This window comes from Citrus sinensis, chromosome 3 (genome assembly GCF_022201045.2).
Source record: "Citrus sinensis cultivar Valencia sweet orange chromosome 3, DVS_A1.0, whole genome shotgun sequence".
In the NCBI taxonomy this organism is placed as follows: Eukaryota; Viridiplantae; Streptophyta; class Magnoliopsida; order Sapindales; family Rutaceae; genus Citrus; species Citrus sinensis.
Window position 1 is genome coordinate 42,015,504 of NC_068558.1, and position 24,690 is coordinate 42,040,193.

Here is a 24,690-nt window from a genome sequence, read left to right on the forward strand (position 1 = left end):
TTCCATTTGTAAGCATTTCGTCGTGGAGTTGGAGATAGCCTCTTCAATTTGGTTGGAGTTGGCATGTGTTTATGCATCTTATTGCCTTCAGCCTACCAAGCTCTGGCCATTGTTTATTAGTCCTGTGGTGTTGTTTGCTTCAGTATTTCACGGATCCCGTGGGTAAATTGATATATTTTAAAGCCATTGATGCCGACCCCTGCTAGTCACGAGATCTCTTTTTTTGTCTATATTATACAACGTTATACTATTTTACAACCACTTCTAACGCACTGTAGCTGTAAATTCCATGTGGGGGCTTTCAGTTTCAAGTGGTTTGGTTTATTTTTGAGTTGTCTCTGACATCTGGCATTATTGTCTTTGTTACAGTCTTACCCACTTTAAATTGACCATTTGGTTTCGAAAACGGCCAAAATTATGGTTAACTAGTTATAATTTTCTTACTTTAGTTAGGGGTGGGTGAGCTGTTCTGTTTGACTCTAAAAATTTTGGATTGAGAATTGAAGATCAATTTGATTTGGATTCGGTTCGAGTTAAACATTAAACTCGATCAAATTATATTTAAACATAAAAGAATTAAAACAAACCCCTAAATCTAATTTTTTTTTAAATGATTTACCTCAAATTTCAACCTTAATTTCCGGAAATTATAATCTGAACCGAATTTGAATCTGAATTGAATCGAACTAACTTTTGAACCCATTTAGGTTAAATTTTTAAAATCGAACGGATTGCAATTCTAACCGAAATCTGAAATGCCCACCCTTACTTCAGTAGAGAAAAAAAAAATTTACATTTTGTACAATGATTTTCTTCAGTTAAGACTATAGTGGTAGACAGCCTATCAACTCTGGTGGGTACCATCATCTTGCTAATGATGTTGTTATTGCTTAAGATGCCCACTTCTGGCTACCAGCAGGTCCATGTTTTTATGGATCCCTCTAAGTTACATGCATGTACCTTATAACCCTCTCACATGAATAGTGAGTGGACCCACATCATTCACTATTCATGTGAGAGGGGTGTAAGGTACGTGCATGTAACTTAGCATTAGCCTGTTTTTATTACTTTACCCATGATTTTCGTTTTCAGAAACGTGGGCCATGACTCGTGATTCCATTTTGAAGAATCAAAATCTGCATAACGTACAAAATTATACGATTGTTGAAAGTGACGAGATTTTGAAAGAATCTAACGTTTTTGGCTCCAAAGAAGATGTAACCTTTTTGGCTCCACTGAGGGAGTAGAAAGGTAGAAAGATATAGAATCTGACAGCCTGTTCCTTTGTTATTTATTAATTTTTTTTTTTGGTCTCTTTTTTGTTCACGGTTGCGCGGCTCCTGAGCAAATTATGGATCACATGCCCACAGCGACAGGCTCAGGCTCCAACTTATTTCGCACTCCTCAGAATTTCCGAGGCAAAAGATTATTATTTAATAATCATTATGCACGACATAAGTCACGAGGTCCCTCCTGGCGGGGCTTTATTTTAACCACAGTTTACATTTGTATTTTTGGCTGCTAGTTGTTCATGTGCCATTGACCATCTTTGCACATTCTTATTTTTACCCACTACTACGAAAAGTGCTCCTGGATTTTCTTTTCATTTTTCACCCGAGATTTGAGAAGTGACTTCATGGAGGTATCACAAGATCGCCGTTGATGCTCTTTAGTTTAGTTAAGGAGTAATTTCACTAAGCCCCTCAAGCATTTGTATTAGTTTCACTTCAGACCAATCTCTATAAAATAGGCACAATGGTCCCACTGTCTCGGCAAATAAAAGAAATTTTAATCATTATTAAGGCGAGTTAAGCTCTTCCTAAAACTACAAATAGACCTGTGATATAATTAAGGGTTTGATTGTGTGATTATTCAAGTACATTTATTGAATTAGTTCGATAAATTTAATTTTTGAAAAAAAGAAAGAAACTAAAAAGTATAAGAGTTTTATCCATTCCATATCTTTTAAATAAAATAAAAATTTAATTTAAAAATAACTTATAAGAGTTTTATTGAATCGGTTACTTAAATTTAATTTTTGAAAAAAAAAGAAACTAAAAAATATAAGAATTTTATCCACCCCATATCTCTTAAATAAAATAAATAAAAAATAAAAAATCGCCTATTTTTATGAGATATTCCATTAGTTCAATGTGTATATATCATTGAAACTCCAAAAGACTTTTTTCCTTACACTATCTAAAGAGAAAAAATCCAACCTTTGATCATATTAAATGAACACACCCATGTGATTCCAAGTTCCAAAACTCACGACCACACTTGATCTATTTGGTGGCTAGTAAGTGAAGTGCACCGTCATACTACATTTCTAAAATATAATTATAACTAAACAGCATAAATAGTACCGAGCTTGGTACGGTGTGTTGAGCTTAAACTCGAGAATCAATATGTTAAGCTGTGAATCGTATGATAAGAGAACTACTTCTCCACTGGCTCCTCATTCTCATGTTCTCTCCCTGTAATCCTTTAGTTCACGCATGGCTGCAGAAGGCATTAAAACTGGTACTGGCACTACATGCAAGACAGTAATGCCTTTGGTCCATGGGGCGAATAAGTACTGTGGGGTAAACAATCTATCACCCTGAGAAATTGTAAGTGGGAATAAATTGGCACAATGTTTTGAGCCACTCAAATAATGCTTCTTTCATTAATTCAAACAGAGACCCGATATTGATAAATACAAACTTCAATCAAAACATTAATATCACGAACAGTGGCCGCTAGATGTCATGGACATCGCAGCAAATTTTATCGAGTTTGGACCAGGCAATGTGGCGGCTCTTGATTATCCGCTAGTACGAGTAGATTCGATTTGGGTTCACTCTGTTTCGGAGTCGAAGATGACTTTTACGTGTGAAAAATCAACTGACATTTCCAGTTAAACTACTCGGAAAACAAGCACCTAGTTTTCGGCTGTTTCTCAAGATCTTTGATCACTACAGAATTACTGCAAGGTTAAAAATAAAACCGAAAGAGCCGCTCCGCACTAAGGATCATCCGACAGTAAAAGACAATGTTAGCTGGCAGAAATATTTATATGCGGCATGAAAACTGAAGATATACTGTTAAATAAATACTGATATAAGACACATTGGCATGATTAAACAAATATGGGTGGGACCATCATTGTCGAAAATAAAAAATTACATGGATGCACTCTATTATTGAGTTACAAAAAAATACACAGCAGCTAGAAGGGTGTCATAATGCCCTACCTGTCAAATCAACCACAGCCTCATCCACAAGCTCTTCCAGCAAGTTCACCTCAATTTCTTTGCCCAAGCTATCTAACTCCATTCTCATTTGATGAGACCACCCTTTCCCTACTACCTCATTCCTCACAACCCTCTCCACTACCAGGCTGTTGCTGTCCCCACCATCGACCCAAAACCATCCCGCCTCACCTGAAAACCACTCTTTCATTCGGGCCCACACGTGGTCCACCAGCATGGGTAATTCACCCTCTAGGTGCATGTCCTGCACTCCACTACATGACATGGCCCTCATGCTCCTGTCTGACTCTGACCCATAACCTGTAATTTCCACCAATGCTGCATTGACGCAATCAAATACGAGCTTCCTGTTTGATCTTCTTTGTCTTCGCTTAGCCTCGTGCAGAGGCTCCTTCTCATTGCCAGTATATTTATCTCTCAGTGATGGGTCCAAAGGGCTTTCAGGTGAATGCCATCTGGTGAAAAATATGTCAGATTGCACCCTGCCATCAAGGCCTGCTGATTGTATTAGTGTTTGGACAAGCAACAGCCAATCTTGTTCTTCCTCAGCTCCCGGGGAGACTGATGAGGACTTCAATGGATACGGACTAACTGTCTCTGCACAAGAATCATCCCATGACAAGGTCCTGGCAATTGATCCTATTGGTGGTGATTTGTCAATCAAGTTAGACTTAAAGTTCACCTCTGCTCCTATAAAGGTATAAACAAATAGGAAAGTTAGAACAGATACGATTTATAAGAAAAAAGTGAATACTGTAACCATTCAGATTGAATTGCTTGAGAATATACCAGGACGCTCTAGCTTGAAATTGCCAGAAGACTCTGGAAATGTATTGTCATCCTCTTCAAATGGTGGTTCCAAAACTGAAATTGGACTTGGCTGGTCCTGATTTTCACTTACATTCACAGGTTTTGCCACAGACAAGTCCACCTGCAAATTGTCAGGACAACTCTTGATAAATAAACAAATCATTGGAAACTAAAGGTTCAAAGAACAACCAATGCAAAATCTCAGTTTAGTTTATTGCCACAATGACAACATTCATTGCACTGTTATCATCAGCTGATGCAACAGGACATTAAAGAACTTACTTTTTTACATTTTGTTTTTAAAAGTTTTGACAGCATATTAAATAACTTACTGCTAAACACAAAGTGGCACGACCATCAATTGACTGAGAGTATGGCAAATCTTTGTCATGCCCACAACCACAGATAAAACAAAATTCCGAAACTTACTCCATATATGACACTGACATATCCTAATTAGTTCTTAGGATGTTCCATTCACCAGACTAAAGCAAATATAGTTTTGAGAGAGCATATCATATAGGACAAAATTGTCACAATATATTAAAAGCTTGGAAATAGTTGCACATGAATAAATAATGGTTACACATTCTACATTTTTCTATGAAAAACAAAACCTTTGGCTAAAGAAAGAGAAAGAAATATGAGCATGGTGTATGTATCAGCATCTAATTTGAATAAAATCAATAAGAATATTGTAGGAGGCAAACAGGTGGAAGCATAAACAGTCATTATTTCTCTTAAATGTTGCAATTGTCAACTTAAAAGTTGTTGGAGAAGGACAGGAGTCAAAGTATATGAACAAACAGGAAAAAGAAAACTACAAGACCCACATCGGCTCATTATGCCTAATGAAAACAATAGCAGCACAAGTTAATACCAGATATGAGGAAAGAAAACAAAATGATCATGGAAAATGAATAAAAGAATATTAGCATACCTCCCGAGAAATCGTGCCTTGTTTTTGACTCCTGCCAGTTAAATCAGGAGATGAAGTTAAGCTTGCTGGTCTGCGGAGACCAGGGGACAAACACTCTCCACGGCCACCACTGTTAACGGATTGAGATGCGTTGGCACTAACCATTCCATGAAGATACCCCACAGACCCAGGTGTATCGGCAGTCACAGGCTGACATCCATCCACGGATTGTGATGCTGTACATTTTTCTTTACTTGATTTCTTAGTCCTTGAGAAAAATAAGCTTGAAACTTTCCCTTTTAAAGATGATTTTGAACTCTTTGTACTAGTCAACTCCTTCGGCACTTGTGCTTTCCCAAACTCAGGTTCTGAAACATCAACATTGAGCCTGGCACCAGAAGCTGTAGACGATGCAGGAACAGACTTTGACCTCACAAGACTTTTAGGAGAATCACCCAAGCCTTCTTCTTTATTCAAATTGCTAGTGAAGCATGAAGTTGATCCCCTTGGTTCTTGTTCCATATTGATACCCTCATCTTCAGATTTCATTAGTTTCCTTGTATCAGAAAGAGCAAGCATTTCACCCAATGTACTGGAGCTTCTGCGGACGTGCCTTTGTTCCTGAGAATTCCCATTCAATGCCATCATTGCCCATCTTTCAGAAAGTCTCTTCTTTGCTTCTCTACAAACTGATGACTCTGGAGAACATGAAGCACGGCTGAAGGAGGAAGAGGAATAAGGGCTACCAAACCTATTGATGTAGTCCCATGAATGCCTAGAAGTCGGTGACATGGCTTCTGAATCACTTAGATTTTCTACTGCATACTCAATTTCTGACTTGTTAAATGAACTCTCATCACCAACATAGCCGTTGGAGAACACAGAAGAAAGTAAAGTCTCGTCCCTTCTGTGACCCATTAGATTTTCATGCATCTGCCTTGTGATCTCCTTTGCCACTTCTCTTGATTCTTGCACCTCATCTTCTTCAGGTTCCTCAAAAAAGCCTTCACCATGTGATATTCTTGAGGGTGAGGAAGGCGGAGAAACTACAGCCTTGATGTTGTGAGTCTTCCCGGAGCTAGGCTTCAGAACTACTATCCGTGTGGATTGAGCAGGATTTTCTACTATCCGTGTGGATTGAGCAGGATTTTCATTGACTTTCTGATTGGAACATACAGGAGAATACACCGGGCTATTCCTTTCCCACCCAGTCTCATGAACCATCTGGGTTGGATTCTTTGCCTGTTTATCACTCTTCTCTCCTGATCCTTCGTATTTGTCATCAACTACTTTTGAAGGTCTTAGAACAGTAATCCGTTTTGTCTCAGGAGGTGGAGGAGTAGTCTGCAAATCATACAGTTGCTGAGAGAATAATGAATTCGGTTCTTGCAGAAATCTAAGGAATAAATCTCTATTGGTACTCAAAACTTCCAACGCATCCTGGAATTCCTTGGACTGACGAAGTTTTTCATCAGTGGCCAGACGTTTTGCTTCCATGAACTTCTGACGAACAAGAGCCATCTTTGCCTCACTTATATTTTCATTGCACCTTCCCTTCTGCATTGAACTATCTCTTGAGTAACTTGTTCTTTGAGACTGTTGCCAGATTTCATACACATCCTTGCATTCATTCTGTTCCTGGCACTTATTAACTTCACTTTGAGTTCGGTTGTCTAAAAAGACACGATCTTGCTCCCAACAGTCCACTGGTATCGACGAATGACTTAATGAATGCCGAGAATAACCTTTTGAATGGCTTCTTTGAGCAGCTGATCTAGACTGCAGCGGCGGGAGAGTATCAAGCCCCATCAACTTGGCAACCACATTAGGTCTGTTATGTTTAGACTCTACTTCTTTTGACATTTCTTGTGCTATGAGTGTCTTCATGGGTGTACCATTTGCATTCTTGTTTGATGAAGTTCTCCTCAACTCAGACACAACCTGCATACACCCCCAACCAAAAAAAAAATATATATATGCAACACAGATCAGGAAAGATGAGAATATAATATTATAATGCAAATGTGAGCAATGCAGACAAGTATGCTCGGAATCTGATTTCTCACAGGCATATAATTATAGTCACCAAGAAGTAAAATGCAAATTACCGGTTTATCCTCTATCTGATCTGCATGGGGTGAAGTCACTATTCTAGCCACATCTGATTGACTTCTTGATAGCATAGCACCTGCCAATCAACTAACTCCATGTCAAATAAGTCTAGATCAAAATAATAATTTAAGAATACACAGCAGAAGATACATGAGATAAGTAACCAGCACAATTTCTGAAAACAGGATAAGAAGAGTTGGAAGAAAAGGTTTAATGTCAGAAGACACTATTTTTAAATCTCCATCTCTCACTTGTGGAGCTGTAAAGACGAGGGTAGAGTGTGTGTGTGATAGAGAGAGAGAGAAAGCAGGGTAATAACTGTACAGAGCAGTCAACATCAAACCCATACAAAATTTTAGTGACAAATAATCAGAAATAAACTGTTACAATTTTAATTTTAAAATAGAAACTTAATGGGTTGAACAAAATGACTCTCCAAAATATGCCACCAATAAATTGAACTCTCTCACATAAAACCAGAGAAGTTACGAAGGATCAAGAAGCAAATGTTTATATCGAGAGCTAGGAAAGCATTGCTCATGGTAATTAAAATTTTAATAAAAAAATTACAGAAAAAATATATATTAATGGAAAAGGAAGTCACCATCACGATGGGGCTTATCGGTAAGCAGCCTGTTGCCAGGTATGCCGGTGCTCAAATCAAAAAGGTTAACCATTCTTCCCAGACATCCAACAACATGTTTATCTACATTTATATTCTGAGCCTTTGTACTCTGAATCCCATTCATTTCGACACCTACATTGACAGTCATACGTACTTAACAAAGAGAAAATCAAAACAAGGAAGTTCAGTTAGAAGTACTAAAATTTACTTAAAATTAACCAAAACTCTCGGCTTGAAGCTAACCAAAACTGAGTAAAACGCCAAAACTTTCAGAACCGTAAGACACACAGATGCCAAGCGAACAACTAATATAGCACTTCAAACATAAGCTGTAAGTTCAGTGCAAATAATAAGACAATCAACTCAAAACAAAAAAAAAAGGCCTTGATTTGAGTGAAAAGGAAAACAAGAAAAGAGGAATATTTTAAAGAGAGACGAATAGCTGAATCAGTGAGGGTGAAAATTCAAGAGACATTCTCAGATGATGTATCACATCAAAAATATATATATATATTCTAGTAGCTCTCTCAATTACACCAAAATTACTTCGTTTATTGAAATTGCACTGATCGAAATAAAACCGGCACCTGCATTTTTCTATTCAAATAAAAAAAAAAACTGTAAAATCACTATCAAAAAGCTGATAAAAAAGTTATAATTTCAACAAAAAGTTCGAAGTTATTGCAAAAATGCAAATTAAAAGTTTCTTTTTTTAAAAAATAGAGTGCACCGAAGCGAAAAGTGGAACTCTGTATTTAAAAAAAAACCTGCAAATACAGCAGAAAAAAAACAAATCTTCAAGATTCGATTTGCAGTTTAAAACTGAAACACTGCAAAAAAACGGTACCTTTAGGATGATGCAGAACTAGAGAGAGTAGAGTCGCGAACTGTCATTACGCGTGGAATGTGATCGGAGATTCGCCGGAATATGACGTCGGCGGGAAGATCCGTGGCTGTCCTTTGAAGTGTGCGTGTGCGCGTAAAAAAGAAGAGAGAGAGTTGAGTTTTGTTTGCTTAGAGTTAGAGAGAGTTAGAGGAGCTTGCTTTCCGCTGTCCACTTTCCACCGACTAAATTGTGTCGGACTTGAATGAGTTTGATTAATTGTTATTCATTCCTGTGTTTGGATTACGAAGGGAGTGGGGAGAGGATCAGATAAATCAATTAATAATAATTGAGACAGAAAGAAATTCGGATATTAATTTTTTTTTATTTAACCAGCGCAAAAAAATATTTCGAGGAGTGATATTGATTATTTACAAGATTATCATTTGGTGCCCCTTTACTCTGTATTATTATTTATTTTTTAGGATCATAAAACTGAATAAACTTTTCGTGAATTTGGTTTGGATATTTGAGACAAATGGCGTGGAGTAAGACAAAATAATTAATGCCTATTAATGTAAAATAATGAGGTTTTTATTAAGCCGTTAATATTTTTTAACTTAATATTACTTTTTTGAAAAGTTAAATAAATATTAATTAAGTTTACTAATATTTTATGATTTTATTATTAATCTCTTAAGTTAAGTAGTACATAAATATTTTATATATTTATTTTTATAATATATAAATAATTTAATAATATACTATTATTAAATAATAAAAATTTAAAAATAATTTATTTGTATTTATTAATGATTAAACTATAGTATAATCATATTATAATATATTATAATTTAATATTATATTGCAAAAATATAATACCATATGATTGTAATTTGCAAGAGCCAAAATTTTGTACCTCTTTTAAAGAAACTATGATATATCTCCAAAAAGATTTTATGTTCCAAAAATGGGGTGGTTAAGATTTTTGTTTATCCATAATCTATGATCAATGACCTTTGAAAGTTTTGGTGAGTTGATATCATGGGAGGATTTAATTCATTTTTGTCAAATTGCTAATTTATAACCCAAAAAAATTCTATATAAAAAGTAAACAAAAAATTATCTAAATTTATTCATGTCATGTCTCCATTAAAGAAAGAGATTCAATCTTTTCAAATTATTGAAAAAATTAAACTAGTGCCAAATTAATGCTCTTGAGATTTGGGGGGAAAAAAAAAACATGATCAATTTAGACATGCAATAAATTTATATCATAAATAAGAGGTGCTAATTTCTTTTCTTCAAGAATGTACATTTCAAAAGGTATTGAAGAGCTCCAAAGGCAATTCCAGCCTCCGCCCGTCTCTCATTTGGTGGGTCACATGTTAAGTCACCTCAACAGTCGTGCAATGATTTGGACTCGGATTAAATGTGGGCATTTAAAGGAAAAGACACCAAGAACTTGATGAGTTTTTGAATATGTAATGATTCACTCAGTTAATCCAAATATGGGTTCGTTATTCATGATTTTTAAGATCTTAATCATTACTCGGCCTTTGGCCGAATGGTAAGCTTTTCTAACCCTCACAAATGTATCATGAGCATGATTTTTTTTAAATTATAATATATAATTAAATAGAGGTAATTTTTTTTAACCAAATTTAAATAAGTAGACATTCTTCGAATATTAGTGAAAGTTAAAAATATAAACAATAATTTATAAAAATTAATATAAATTAATCTAAATAATAATCTAATTTATAAATATCGGATATAATCTCACATAATTTAAGTTATAGTATAAATAATAAACTCGTATAATTAAAAAAAAAAAACTTAATCATTATTGTCAGGTTCCTACTCCCGACAGCCAAAATTTGTTTTGCATTTCGAAAACATAAATGATTTTGCATTCCCTACTTTTGAATTCAAATAAAATCGCCCAAATATCACGAGACCATCATATAACATGCAACGGTTTGAATTGGATGAAGTTTAATATGCTATTAATTGCGTGCTATATATTCTATTAACCAACATTATGACCGAAGGCTTATCATCACTATTTTAGTTCCATTATTAAAATTTGACTGAGAATTATCATTCCTTCATTCTTTTCTCTCTTTTTTTTTTTATAAATAAAAAATAATATCACATTTATGCACGAAATGAAAACTTCTCGAGGCTTTATATTTATAAATCTTTCCACCTGATACCACCAACCCTAATTAGAAAATGTAACCATATACTTATTCTAACTAAGGTCTACTATCAAACACCAACAGCAACCCCGTCATGCAATAATATTTTAAATCAACAAGTACACCATACCCCATAATTAAGATAGACTACTCGATTCCATTATTTATACACAGAGATACAACCCCTTTGCACCTGGCGCATTTATTTAAAAAGCAAATTGAGTTGGATTCTTTCATCTCCGTGGATTTGTTGAGTGAGGGTAAAGACAGAAAGGGTTCGCTTCTCTAAATGAGAATTATAATAGAAAGTCACAAATAAAGTAAAAGGGATGTTTAATGAAACGACAAAGAGCAATGGTCCAAATTGACTAGTAACATAATTTACGGAAATGAGGGAACATTTTTTTAAGTTTGGGTTTGTCTATATATGATTGATTCGGTAATTAGGAATGGGGGGTACGTTTTTGGTTTTGGTTGCACCAAATGAAAGGACCCAAAGTTTCGCCATTGTCCGCAGGGTGTGGACACTCAACTAACGCGGGTTTTACGGTGAAATGTTGTTGTCAGTATGAATCAAAACAACCCCATCCTGCAATTCCATCCTGCCTTGTTTTGCTTATACTTACTTTGTGAGGTGATCACACTTACTGTCAGCAGCGTATTTAGAAAAATAATTTATCAGGTGCTAAATTAAATGATAATAAAATATAAAAATTAAAACTTGAATATATAAATTTTTTGATAACACAATTACAATTGTTCTTTACGCAATTTCATATTCTGAAAACGTTGTGCAATAGAATCATTATCAATACTACTAAATACATCTTTTCTACATAAACAATCAAATTATTATTTATCCATTTATCTCTCATCCGATTCCGAAGTTCACTATTCACAAATTTCATTGCTGAAAATGTTCTCTCTACTGTAGTTGTAGAAACTGAAAAAACTTAGACTATTTAATAATATGATAGAGATTATTTAAAAAATTATTAATTTTTCTTTTAAACAAAAATGAGTTTTTTTTTTCAGTGGGGGCTTGAGCCCCCACTAGTCCTACACTACATCCGCCTCTGCTTACGGTGCGCTTGAGATTGAACAACTGTAATTTAAAAGTTATAATATTAAAATATTTGGTAAACGATAACTACTTTAGTTTAAAAGTTATGTTGATATAATTTTTCACTTATACAATAAAATTTTTATTATATTTTTAATAATTTTACTAAAATTATTATTAAAATTTTATATTTACTACATATTTATTAACTTTTATTTTACAGTTACAGACTTACATCATTTCAATCCTAAATAAAACCTTACTTTAATACTACAACACCTCAATAATCCTTACAACATTAATTTTTATTTTACAGTTATAATTTTTTTTCACAACTACAACACCTCAATAATCCTAAATAAAACCTTACTTTGATACTACTACTTTTAGGACTGAGATCTGCGATCTTAACTAGAATTTGATTAGCGTTTCGAAGAGGAAAAACAAAAAAGAAAAAAGGCAGATCAGAGTATCTGACTCCTCTACATACCATCTACAACTATAATAAAAATGTGACGATAATGGAATTGTCGCGCCTTCAATAAATTGACGCGATCAACAACAACTATAATATTACATGCCGTGACAACTAAATTTATTAATTATCAAGGAATTGTTCGTTGGAAAATGAGACTCTGATTTTCAAATATTTATTTGAGAATGACAATATAGCTTTAGCCAGGATATTTTTGGCACAAATGAGGATACACACAGACAGGGCCTACTGCCAACCACCCGTGACCTTAGAAAACAAAATGTTGTTACCCATATTTATAGCAGGCCGTGCCCAGACCAGACTCCATTTATCTGGATTCAGTTTATTCGCAACCACAAAAATATCAGCAATGACAACCATCACTAAGCTTCCTTTATAAGAGCTTTTTTTTTTTTTTTTTAAATAATCAATTTATCGCATTTGCTGTACAAACTTTATTTTGGACTATATTTACACTAAATTTAAATAATATATATATATATATATATATATATACTCTCGAAAAGAAGATTATACGGACAGAAACCCCAGGGCATGGCGAAATGGTCTACAACTTTATTTGTGCAATTATTTATGCTTATTTTGACTTTTAAGGAGTCCTCAGGCCTTAGCGAAATAAACGTTTGAGCTAGGGGCTAGAGCCTAGGGTGATCGATCATAGTCTGTGAACTTTTTAATTTTTTAAAAACTTTTTTTTTTTTACTTTTTTTGGAGAGTTGAATAGTTGATAGGCTGTAAACTTTTGTCACTTCGCTTAATCCAGCTAAAAAATCTCGATGGGCCACGCAATTAAGCCGAGAGCAAATCTTATATCCCTGAAAAGCGGCCATTAAGAGAGCACATGCCGTTGAAAACGACGTCGACTTGTGCCTCGCGTTTCCTTTTGCCGCACCGTTGCTTCTTAATTAATTAAATTCGCAATGTCGAAGGTGGAGGTGAATCGGATGACGTAATTTTTGTTGAATAATGATTTTTTGTTTTGTTTGTTCGTTAAGCACTTGAGCGATATTAGGAAGAAAGTAGCAACAAAATTTGTTTATTTTAAAGGCAAAAATTTTAATCATTAGAAAGAGACACAACGGAGAATGATCAAAAGTTGCGAAAAAGGCCAGTGGAGTCAAATCGGTATCAAATCACAAACCAAAAAGAGCTTACGAGTCCTATTTGCCGTTAAATATTTTTAGTTCTCCACTTGGCTGCAGCAGAGTCGGGTAAAGCAATAGGATTTAGGGATTTTAATACCTTATTTTATTATTTATTTAATGATACTTAAAATATTAAATTGATAACAACGTATTATTAGACTTTATTTTTAATGCCTCAAATAACACGTAACAGAGCACGTTCTCGCGGACCACCACCATCATCATCAGTCAATGAGTAACGAAAGTCAAAAAGGTACGTCGTCGTAATTTGAGGAACGTAACAATCCTGATAAAGCGTAAATGCGTTTTACAGGAGCCGGCGAGCAGATCACATGCACGTGAAATAAACCAACGGTCACATCATTAACGAATTCAAGGGTAAAATTGTAAAAGCGCCGACGGATTGGTGGCCGTGAAAAAAAAAGATTCGTTAGGAAATGTGAAAAAGTGAATGGAGGCTTTAGTGTACGACAGAGACGCGGCGAGGACCACCGTTTTTTGCATGTAGTAGTGGCAGCGATAGTGGGTCGGGTTAACTTTTAAGCTCGCGAGTGGAGCTTGAGCACGTGTCCCCTTCATTTAATTTTCTATTCCAGTTTGGGTCGTTAATTTTGTTTTGAAATTAACAAGATCTGTTAAGGAATTTCTGTTGCGAGTGCCATTCATAATTTCAAAAAAAAAAAATTGTGTTTTTTAGTAACTTGGATAATGCGTAATGCAATTCAATTGGGGACGAATATCGTTGATGTCTTCTATAACGGATCACTCATTTTTCAATAGAATGAAAATTAAATTAAAAGATAGAAAATACGAATTCTAAATAAACTAAGAAACAAAACGCATTATAATAGTGAATGTATTTTTTTTATCTTTTAATTTGATCTCTTATTTTAATAAAAATAAGAGATCCCTTATTATAAAATAACTTCAATAAAAGATCCCATTAATAGAAAGTTTTACTTTCGCTTCAAAAAAAGAAAGAAAAAGTCATAATTTAGTTGCTTAAAAGTTAAAATGCTAAGAAGATAATTATTAAAACTAAGTTATACCATGCCCAATTTTCAATGGACCTAATGGTGCATACATATAAAAAGCATCTGAAGGAGAATTGATTAAAACATAGCTATTCGAACAAAACTTTTAAAGCCCGTTGCTAGTCGGTTGGCCTTCAATCAAATAGCCCGAGAAGTTAATCACAGCCTTTTAAAGAAAATCTACTACTATCTCAGAGATCTTCTAGAAAGAAAAATTTTGTAGTCCTGCTATGCACACCATATCCCTTCATTCGTTTGGATTCAGTTATAGAATCTTCTCACGCATATTTTACATTTACATGATTGATTGAGAGCTACATGTGCCCCCCCCCCCCCCCCTCCCCCCCAAATAATAATAATAATAAATAAAGGAAAAAAAATCAACGGATGAAGGTGTAAACACTGTGACTGCCCAATTATAAAATATGTTTGAAGATTTGTAGCCATGATTGATCATAATGGCATAATGGCCAAGACGCAGTGAATCAAAAAAAAAAAAAACGGTAGATTCACAATCTTCAAACTGCTTTGTTGTGTATTAATTGTTCTTTCATTACAGAAGAAAAGAATCAGTGTGATCTCTATTGGTATCTAAATATTATGAAACAATCACAATGGTGTCATTAAAGGCATCATATCAGAGGCCGTAACAATGACCACAATAATTCCAAATTTATCATCATTAACCTGAGAACTACCAAAATTACAAGAAGAGGAAAGGCAAGGGAGCGTCAAAGGTATTCAACGTCGCTATCTTCATGACAATTCTCCTTCAGATGCATCCCAGCTCATTTTATAAGGCAGCAGAGGGCACGACTTTTCCTTGTCCGGAGATATCTGGAAGTAAAATGATGACCAGTCATCAATGTTAACCATATCTTGGCCATGATGATTGAGGATTCCTCCACAGCTCAACCAATCTATGCGATATTCATCCTCATTTTCAGCATGAAAATATGAAAATATGCCTTCGTTTTGAGGAAATTGAGGAGCAGGATGAGTGAATGAATAATGCTTATTTGAGGAATTGCCTATCGCTAAGCATTTTTTCCTAAAATCAAGACTAAGTTCAGATGAAAGGCTATCTTCTGTGCCTGGATCATAATGCTGCTTGCAGGAAACTTCCCTCATAAACCAACGGTCATTTCCAGGAGAAAGGAAGGTCCTGCTACCCCCACTTGCAGTAAGGTTATGGCAACCTTCAGTCAGACCCGCATATCTTGGCATATGGGAGAATGAAGATAATGTTAAAGGATGGTTGTTCAAATCTGCTGCTATATCTTCATTGTCCACAATACCATCATCTTTGCAATAGACGGTTGAGTGTGAGGGTGGTAAGGAATGAAAGTTTGGAGAGTGCTCGCAAATGAAAGACGGCACACACAACTCACTGTCACCAAGTTGTCCAAACTCACGCAGACTCTGACCATGATCATCGGCAAAAGAAGTTAAAGTTGAGGGATACATGATCAACTCTGTTTTAGAAACGAGAGAAGTTCTCTCATTTGTCAAATTCTCAGAATCCAACTCTAGCAGCAGGGGATGCTGCTCCGTTCTAAGCAAAGAACTACCTGGGTCCTGGAAATCATCCAACTCTCTGATATGAACTGAACGGAAATGACCATAATTTTTTAAAGGAAAACTAAAAGCAGAATCACTGTCAATCCAAGAGATTTTATTCTTCCCTCTTAATTCCCAGCAAGGTTCCCTTAGATCGCAATCAAGAAAGACGTTGTCAGCATGATAGGTCAAGGAGCCAGAATTTGATGAATTTCCCTTTCTTAAGCTGTCTAACCAACAAGCTGAAGAACCATTTTCCAGGTATGGGACGCATTCAGCCTCCAGAAAGTTTTTTGTGGATGTGCGATGAAGTTCCTTTAATTGATTATTTGACTTAGGTAAAGAAAGTAAATTGGATTTGTTAATGCCCTCAACTCGCTCTGACTTTGAGATCTGGAACCTCTGCCAGAGTAATTACCTCTGCTTAGTTATCGAAGTTAAAGAAAGAACTCTTAGTCTTTTCAAGAAAACAAAAGAGAAAAAATAAGGGAAAAAGAGCCTACATTTTCTTCATTGCTCACAGCAAACAGCCGACTAAGGAGCACAGAAACAAAATCGTACCTGAGAAATTTCCATCAACTCCATGACATGATGCACAAAGTAGAAGAAACAACTTATCTATTATGATGTATTCTACCCCTTTGAACAGAGTTCTTCAATTTCAGGATATGAGATATCTGCAACCCACTGATGTAGTTTCTGTCTCTTTCTGGAAAAGAGATCATCATGTTTATTCTGATTTGGTGGACAGTTGTCATCATTCAACCACGTTTCACTATACAATGGTTCAACATTCTCATTTTGACCTAATAGGAGAGTTAACATTCAATCAAGTTGGACTTGAGTTTTACTGCTATAACAGTATTTTTATGGAATTAAAACATAAATCCAATAAACTAAATCAGATCAGATGAAGCAACTTGGTTGACCAGATATAATGGAAAGATCTAACAAAAATTCAGAAAGCTACAACAAAAATAACAAATAACAGTAATAATCTGTTTCTGTTTCTATACTTTTTCTTCCATCTACCTGGCTTCCAATATTGGCAAAATAGAGAATAGCCAGGGTTCTGTAACAAAAACATACCTCCAGGTCTCAGAGCCTCCATGCCTTTCCCCAAGTTGGACATATCCTGAAAGGAGGTTGAAGCTCTCTTCAAATCTACACCTACTAACAGAAAAGACAACTCACAGTTACTAGCAGTAAAATATTAGACTTCTTTTTCTGCACTTTCAGATGGGGAAAAGTAGCACAACATGCTGCATTTGATGGGGAAAAGTACACAGATGATTGAAATGTTTTAGTGAGTGAGAATGCAAATTGTGTATGACACAACATATACACATGTCCAACGATAAAAAATCAGGGGGCAAACAATCACACCGTAAGGAGACATTGCATTACACAGTATCTAAGAAATGTATGTTTGACACAATCACTTGCCGATAGAAAATTATGACTGAAATATGAAAAGCAAAAGGTACTAAGCGAGGTCACATTTTCATTTTTCCTTTAGGAAGATACATGCAATATAATGCCTGGTAAATTTGGCACGTTATTATGAAATAAATACAATAACGCATTTTTTAAGGAAAACGTCAAGTAAACAAAGGAGCAGAACTGCAGTACAAACAAACTCAACAAGTCAATTTAAGGTTGTTAATGCGCTACCACTTGGCGTGTGGAGTAAGCCGCAGTTAACACGTGCGCCATCTTCAATAGGCAATCTGAAGTCCTTGGAGCTATTCCTAATAGGGCTACTCCGCCCTACATAAATATAATTTCCAGAAAGGTAAATTTGAAAATGATGAAGCAGCCAAAGTCGTAAAATGAACAACCTACCTCTAAGAAATTCACTTGATTTGAACTTATTTGGTTGAATTTCCTCCTTCTGCAGAGGATGAGAATTGAATCTGCGGCCTGCGTTTGTCTTCAATTTCTTAAAAAATGCATACTCAGAAGTTTTAGGTTCATCAACTGCATGAATCAAACAAAGACGATCTTCTATTAACAATTTAAAATTACGCGAAATAATTTATGGAAGTATCTGCGAAATTAGAGGCTAATAAGATTCGAAAATACGAATTCCAAGTGTGAGAAATTAGAGGATAGACCTTTTGCAGCGTTGGATTCGCTCTCGGAGCTCCGAAATTCAGTAGGAAATGTGGTTCGAATCGGTGATGGATATTTAGGATTAGCTTGGAAAATTCTTCTTTTCTTATTCATTGCTTCACTGCTCGGTTTGTTACTCGATTTCACTTGAACTTCGTGTTTTTTTTTTTTTTTTCCTCTCCCCTTCCTTCGAATGAGATTGAGAGGAACGAACGAGAATGAAGATGCTTAGGCGCGAAATGGAGGGTGATAATATTAAGGGACTGGACCCAAACATACAAGCCCAATACTGAAATAGGGCTTTTTTCTAGCCCATTTTGTAATGGGTTCAAGGTTCGGGACTTCGGGGCACTCCTGAACTTTTCAATTTTCGCGTTTAAACAACTTTGACAATTATCACTTTCTTTTTTCCCAAAATAAAACAAAAAGAAAATCACTTATTTTTAATCTATTTTATTCTTAAGCTCTTCCCCCCCCCCCCCTCCCAATTTTAACCACAAATATGTAACTGCCAAAATAGAGTTGGACTATCGGCACCCCTCTTATCTCCTCATAAATCTCTCTTTTTAGTCATATTTATTTTATTTCTGAAAATGCCCTTTTTTTTAAATATATTTTTCTAAATTCTCAATTTTCATTTGATTTGTTTTATTGTTAAAACTCAAAATATTATTATACTATTTTTTAATTATTTTTAATTTTATTATTAATCTACACCCAAATGAAAAAGTTATATAGGTGGTAAGTTTTTGAATGTTAATCGTTGGCTGAAATAACACATATTTCAAATTATAATTTCAAAGTAATTTTAAGTATAAAAATATTTAATCAATAAGAAATTAAAAGATAACAATAAATTATTCTAAATTTGTATAATTTATTTAGTTAAATAGGAAGTAAAATATAGATTTTTTTTTTGAAAAATGATTATTATGAATTAAGTAATTTGTTAAAAAAAATCTATTTATGTTTAATTTTTAATTGTCTTTAATTATAATTTTATTTAAAGTAAGATTTTGTAAGAATAATGTAAGGGTGCCAATAGCTCCACTCGCCAAAATATCTCTAGAAGATCAGCTGCTGATTGAGCCCACTTTGGCACTTTCCGGAGTTTCTATTTTCTTAGCTATAAAATGATGACTTGTAATCACATTATCCAAACAAAGAGATATGGGGCATAGGTGGCAGCACCTTAATGGAGGAAAAGATTGATACCACTTTCAAAGATGAGATAATTCTCCCTCCCAAGTCCCAAAACACAAAAAACTTTTAGTTAATTCCAAGCCTCTCAATCTTAGGCACTGTCCTTTTGCACATTTTATTTTCTGCAACTCTCTCCCCAGTTAAACAGAAACAGCGAAAGAAAGAAAGAAAAAGTGATGGCTAGCTGCAACATGGCATCAGCTGCTTCTGGGTTTTCGCTGACACCCAATGTTGCGACCAATGTAAACTCAGGTTCCAAGAGCAACATGCTGTTTTTCCCTCCAAAGAACAACAGCTCCAACAGTTTCAGGCTTGTTGTACGGGCTTCTGAGGAGGCTGCTGCCCCGCCGGCTGCTGCCACCACCGCTGCCCCAGCTGAAGGTGAAGCAGCTCCCAAGCCCAAGCCACCTCCGATTGGACCCAAGAGAGGCGCCAAGGTAAGTTATCACCTCTGCAAACTTAATCTGCTGGAAATTCCATATGTGTTGCTTTGGCTTCAGATAGATAATTGATTAGTAAATATAGCTATGTGATAATAATAGCTTATATGTCATGATACTAAAACTTACTTAATAGAAACTTACTTAATAGAGATGACATGTGATCACCTTGAGAGGTTCGTTTATATAGAGTTAATTTGAAAGAGATTTTGTAGAAACACGTTGAAATAGAAGCATCTGCGGTTCTTGCTTAGTTCTTTTATTTACTTCCATCAAATACTGTAAAACCGAGGATTAATTGTCTTTAGCACTGGGAATTTACTTTTTACAGTGTAAAGAATCTGAGAATCAGATATAGTCCACCAGAAAGCTACAATCATATAGTAGTGATCATCTAGTAGAAATAGACAAACACAAGGCACGTTAAAACTCTTAAACCTCAGGATGCAACATGATTTGTTTGAATTTTAACTTGATCCAAGGTAAAATAAGGTGTGAAAGGTTGCTCCTTTTCTTAAAAAAAGGTTTGAAAGGTTGCAATTTGAGTTAATATTTGGACATAGACAGAAGTGTTTCTTGATCCACCATTCTAATCAAGATTTTCTGCTTTTGACTCATCAGGTTAAGATTCTCAGGAGGGAGTCCTACTGGTACAATGGCATTGGGTCTGTGGTTGCTGTTGACCAGGTCAGATTGTTCTCTATTTTTCTCGTTTATGTAACATTCAATCATTTTAAATGAGTTTCTAAAACATTCTGTTTAAAATCTTGTAGGATCCCAAGAGTCGGTACCCAGTTGTGGTTCGATTCAACAAGGTTAACTATGCAAATGTATCAACGAACAACTATGCATTGGATGAGATCGAAGAAGTTAAATGAGTTATGTAATTTTGATTTGCATATTATTCCCCGCTCTAGATTAAGCCTTTGTGTGCCAGGAATGTGTATTCTATTCTCCAAGTGAATTCTTCTTCTGTCTACTTCGCCATCATGTTTATGCTTATCCAACGAAAAGATGTTCACAACTTATACCGTACGGGCTACGATTAGGAACTGGTTATTCAAAACATTGAGGCTACCTCTTTATTTTCGAAATTTGTTAGCTAAGGTGAATTTGAGGAACCAATCAGAGTTTTTACAACAGGTAAAAGTCCTCAATCATTTTAAGAAATACTTTATCATAATGAGATTCAGCAACATTAAAAATGATTCAAAACACCAACTTTGATTTTAACTATAGATATTTTCTTAAATATTCTCAAGCCAATGAATCCTAGAATCAAACGAATCAACCTAGATGAGCCTGTAATCGTGTTTTTTCTCAATCTCCACAATAGATAATAATGCCCTAATAATTCGTTTCTCCATGCCTAAATCACGTTTATATCTTTTCTAGCACAATGGTAATAATGCCCTAATAATTCATTTCTCCATGCCTAAGTCATGTTTATATCTTTTCTAGCACAATGGTATGTGTCATGAAGAGAATGAATGTCATACTAACTTTACCATTAGCAACTGAATGATGCAAGTCTTAGCACATGGGACCTGAAGGTTGATCTAAAGAATCATTAGCAGCATGGTAAACGAAGAAGTAGATGGTAATATACTAAAATTGCCAACAGGATCTGAATTTTACAAGGAATTAAGTTAGAAAAGGAACAACGGGGGAGAGGTTTAATATACTAAAATTGCCAACAGGATCTGAATTTTACAGGGAATTAAGTTAGAAAAGGAACAACGGGGGAGAGATATGAGAACAGAATAAGCGAGGCAAAACTAACCTTCAACAAAAAATAAGAAAATTAAAATATTTCTTTAGAGAACTCTTCCGTCCATGCCATCAAGAAGACCTGACCATATTCCTTTTACTGGTGGTAATTGTGCAACAAAAGCATTCCAAGGAGGGTAGCCAACTCCACTACCACGGACACGACCATCCAGTCGTAGCGATAAATACCTGCGGAATTAACAAATATAAGATTCACAGCAATTCTACCAGATATATAAAGAAACTTAATGTGATTGCCTGTTCAGAGAACTACAAAGATTTAACATTTTTGAATGCCAAATTTTTATATGCATGGGCCGGGATAATAAAAGGTGGGTGTATATGCTTAGTTAAAAAAGGATCCTCAGTTCAAGAGATGATGTTTGATATCGAAGAACACTTACACAGGAGACTCAGGGGAGATACCGGCTGTTCTCTTTTGTTCATCTAACCACCTGCTTAAACAAATAGAAGATTAAAGAGAGAAAGAGAGAGACAGAGTAACAGAGAGAGTAAGTTGTTTTTCTGACATAGCCTCTTACTTTGACCACTCAGAAACATAAACAGGAGTCAACTGCCAGAGTCTCTTCCTTTTTCTGGTAAACTCTTTCATCTCCTCACTTTCTTCAAACTCAAAACTAGGAATGTTTCCATCTGTAGTGAAAGAAACAACAAGCACTCCTCGCTCCAAAAGGCTCTCAGTGAAGGGCTCACTGCGTTTGAAAGACTCCATTATATAGGATGCAGGGCCAGAGCAGATTACCAAACGGGCAATCCCTCTTAAATTGTTGACAGAGATAATTTTCTTTTCATCCACACGAAGCTTGAGATTTGAAAGACTTTCCTCTCTTGAGAGCCTAGCCAGCTGTGCATTCTTAGCTTTGTTCTCCCTGGAATAAAGAAATGCAAAAAGGGAAACTGCTGAAACATCTATGCTGAGACCCTTCAAAATTTCAGGGACATCAGCTGCTCTTGCAGGATTTGCTAATGCGCCAATTAACTGTGTGATGGCTATTAATCCTCCCAAAGAACCACTAGCAACGAAAGCAAGATAAAAAAACATCCGAACAGACCGAAAGGGAGACAGAACTTCATTCCTTATCCTGGCTGCAGAACTGAAGAACAAATAAAGTTATGGTTACAAGGAATCCTCACTTGTTAAACAGACCCTGATAGCACAAGAGCTGGATAAAAAGAAACCATGTCAGAGAAGCAAGTAAATATGAAATCAACTATATTTTATGTTTTAGATGCATTTTTATGAAAAAGAAAGTGCATGAATTGCAACTAAAGTTTGCAAGTAAAATTGTATTACTAATTGCCAGTGAATATATGACCCTATCATTTCATATACATGAACATGGATTATAAGTCAATGAGATAGAGTTTGCCACAAATAAGAAATAAATATCAATTGAACATTGTCACATCCAAGCTGTTGTACTTGCTATTGCTGTTAACACCAGATTTCCACAATATATATCACCTTAACAATTATTCTTGCGGTCTAAATACATCATTTGAACTTGTTAATACATGAAATTGATAAGTCAGTTAGAAGCAGATTGAAGATTAAACATCCAGCAAAGCTCATCTTAGTGGCATAATCCTTCCATGGATGTAGAATTTGGTTTGTGTCGGGATCATATAATGCCAGAGTTCTCAAAGACCTTATCATAGCAACAAATAATCAAGCATAGACTCAGTAAATAAAACCAGTGCTCGACTGTTGGAATGAATGATTGAGTTAAAGAGGACGCTAATTCTGTCCTTAATGACCTAGCATGTTACAGTTAAGCAAACACAAAGTTTGTGAAGGTGAAGCCATCTTCAATTTGTTTGGGTATATTCATGGTCAGATGACAAGCTTTTGATAGCAAACAATGTCGCTATTTTAATCACTATTGAACTCATTCTCAAAAACTAATTTGTAAAAGCAGACAAGTAGAATCATGGGATCACAGGTGCAGCTCTCTATCACACTGGCAGAAACCAAGTTAAGAACGATCAGTTTAAGACAGTACCTCACTAAACCCACCCAGATGCATCTAGCTATACCAATTCCTTACAACTCAAATCAGCGGAGTCTCATTTCAACTCCTTAGAAAACAAGATGTAGCCATGGGTTTCTCAATTCATATCAACAAACTTCCATCCACATTGGGTATGGCATACAGGCCCCACACCAGCAGTTTATGCAGGGCTTCACAAAAATGAGTTCTTGACCTTCCCCAAAAAAATGTCATTTTTCCTTAAATGGTTTGCCTAAGATCACAAACCCAAGGCCACGATTTAACAACAGAGAATTAAGTTTTCAATTCGAAGCATCAAAAAATAAACTAACAAAATTATAGCTCTTAATAAATTCATTCGTTCGCAAAATCTACATTATTTACAATATGAAGAGAGTAAAAGTCAAGTCAAAAGGAGGAGATAGTACCTAATTTCAGGATCAGACCTATCGGTAGCTGAACAGGTGATATTAGAACACAATGGCGATCGCTTTGCCGTCCAAGTAGAATGTAACGGTAAACTGATGGAGAGACCGGGAGTTGTTCTACTTCTATACTTGTTCAAAATTTGGCGGCAAAATCTGGAAGCGTGGTATTGGCAGTTACAGTAGCCGCGACCAGAGCCAACAGGTCCGAGGATGTAAGAAAAATGTAAAACAGAAGCCATGCTTCTGAAGGAAAATTTGGAAGAAATTTGTGGGTTTGAAATTTACAGTCGCATGGTGTTCTTCCCCTGTGACGGTTGTGATCGTTATATTGCCACGCTGGTTGGCTGCTTCTTGCCTGTCACTTGCAAACCCAACTCTTATCGCGAATTTATCAGGCCCGGAGAGGTTTTATAATCCTGGGCCGGATCTGGCTCATTGCTTAATCCATAAACGCGCGTTGGAAATTTTTTGGAAATTTCTTGTACGACAATAGAAGAATATACAGTAGTCATTATGTAGTGCGCATACCCTTAATTTTTTTTATGCGGATACATCTTTAAAATTGCGGGACATGATTTTTATAATTTATTGAATAACTAATTTTTTTAAACCACAAAATTTAAAAGTGCGTTTGTATTAAAAAATATAAATATCTGTACCTGAGAATGATTATATAT

General features: G+C 35.4%; 4 protein-coding genes across 24 annotated transcripts; 1 reads left to right on the top strand and 3 right to left on the bottom strand.

Annotated features, from left to right (window-relative positions):
• Positions 1-3,081: 3,081 nt before the first annotated feature.
• LOC102618918 (uncharacterized) lies at positions 3,082-8,830 on the bottom strand. 5 transcript variants are annotated; one of them, XM_052437456.1, is made up of 6 exons: positions 8,568-8,830; positions 7,700-7,873; positions 7,092-7,171; positions 5,005-6,924; positions 4,044-4,185; positions 3,082-3,938 (listed from the first exon to the last, which is right to left on the bottom strand). In XM_052437456.1, exons 2-6 carry the CDS (start codon positions 7,866-7,868, stop codon positions 3,223-3,225), a joined length of 3,027 nt encoding a protein of 1,008 aa, XP_052293416.1. In that variant the 5' UTR covers positions 7,869-7,873; positions 8,568-8,830; the 3' UTR covers positions 3,082-3,222. The 5 variants fall into 5 exon arrangements, with proteins under 5 accessions (XP_052293416.1, XP_052293414.1, XP_006480168.2 ...); XM_052437454.1 differs by having other exon boundaries at positions 3,082-3,944; positions 8,568-8,828; XM_006480105.4 differs by having other exon boundaries at positions 3,082-3,944; positions 7,700-7,852; positions 8,568-8,827.
• A 6,163-nt stretch (positions 8,831-14,993) lies between these two features.
• Positions 14,994-18,394, bottom strand: LOC102617869 (uncharacterized). Of its 13 annotated transcripts, none has more exons than XM_025098599.2 (7): positions 18,163-18,394; positions 17,891-18,025; positions 17,720-17,815; positions 17,159-17,215; positions 16,683-16,851; positions 16,549-16,606; positions 14,994-16,447 (listed from the first exon to the last, which is right to left on the bottom strand). In XM_025098599.2, exons 1-7 carry the CDS (start codon positions 18,272-18,274, stop codon positions 15,242-15,244), a joined length of 1,833 nt encoding a protein of 610 aa, XP_024954367.2. In that variant the 5' UTR covers positions 18,275-18,394; the 3' UTR covers positions 14,994-15,241. The 13 variants fall into 13 exon arrangements, with proteins under 13 accessions (XP_024954367.2, XP_006480164.2, XP_024954366.2 ...); XM_006480101.4 differs by having other exon boundaries at positions 17,078-17,215; XM_025098598.2 differs by having other exon boundaries at positions 17,159-17,218.
• A 1,078-nt stretch (positions 18,395-19,472) lies between these two features.
• PSAE (PSI reaction center subunit III) lies at positions 19,473-20,831 on the top strand. The gene is made up of 3 exons (NM_001288849.1): positions 19,473-19,800; positions 20,425-20,490; positions 20,577-20,831. Exons 1-3 carry the CDS (start codon positions 19,540-19,542, stop codon positions 20,679-20,681), a joined length of 432 nt encoding a protein of 143 aa, NP_001275778.1. The 5' UTR covers positions 19,473-19,539; the 3' UTR covers positions 20,682-20,831.
• On the bottom strand, positions 19,706-24,380 carry LOC102617291 (protein LOW PSII ACCUMULATION 1, chloroplastic). Of its 5 annotated transcripts, XR_008053519.1 has the most exons (6): positions 24,014-24,380; positions 22,116-22,688; positions 21,978-22,028; positions 21,587-21,762; positions 19,948-20,082; positions 19,706-19,857 (listed from the first exon to the last, which is right to left on the bottom strand). XR_008053519.1 is itself a non-coding variant. In XM_052438498.1 (5 exons), exons 1-4 carry the CDS (start codon positions 24,250-24,252, stop codon positions 21,621-21,623), a joined length of 1,005 nt encoding a protein of 334 aa, XP_052294458.1. In that variant the 5' UTR covers positions 24,253-24,380; the 3' UTR covers positions 19,706-19,830; positions 21,587-21,620. The 5 variants fall into 5 exon arrangements, 4 of the variants coding, with proteins under 4 accessions (XP_052294458.1, XP_052294456.1, XP_052294457.1 ...); XM_052438498.1 differs by lacking the exon at positions 19,948-20,082 and having other exon boundaries at positions 19,706-19,830; XM_052438496.1 differs by lacking the exon at positions 19,948-20,082.
• Positions 24,381-24,690: the final 310 nt, after the last annotated feature.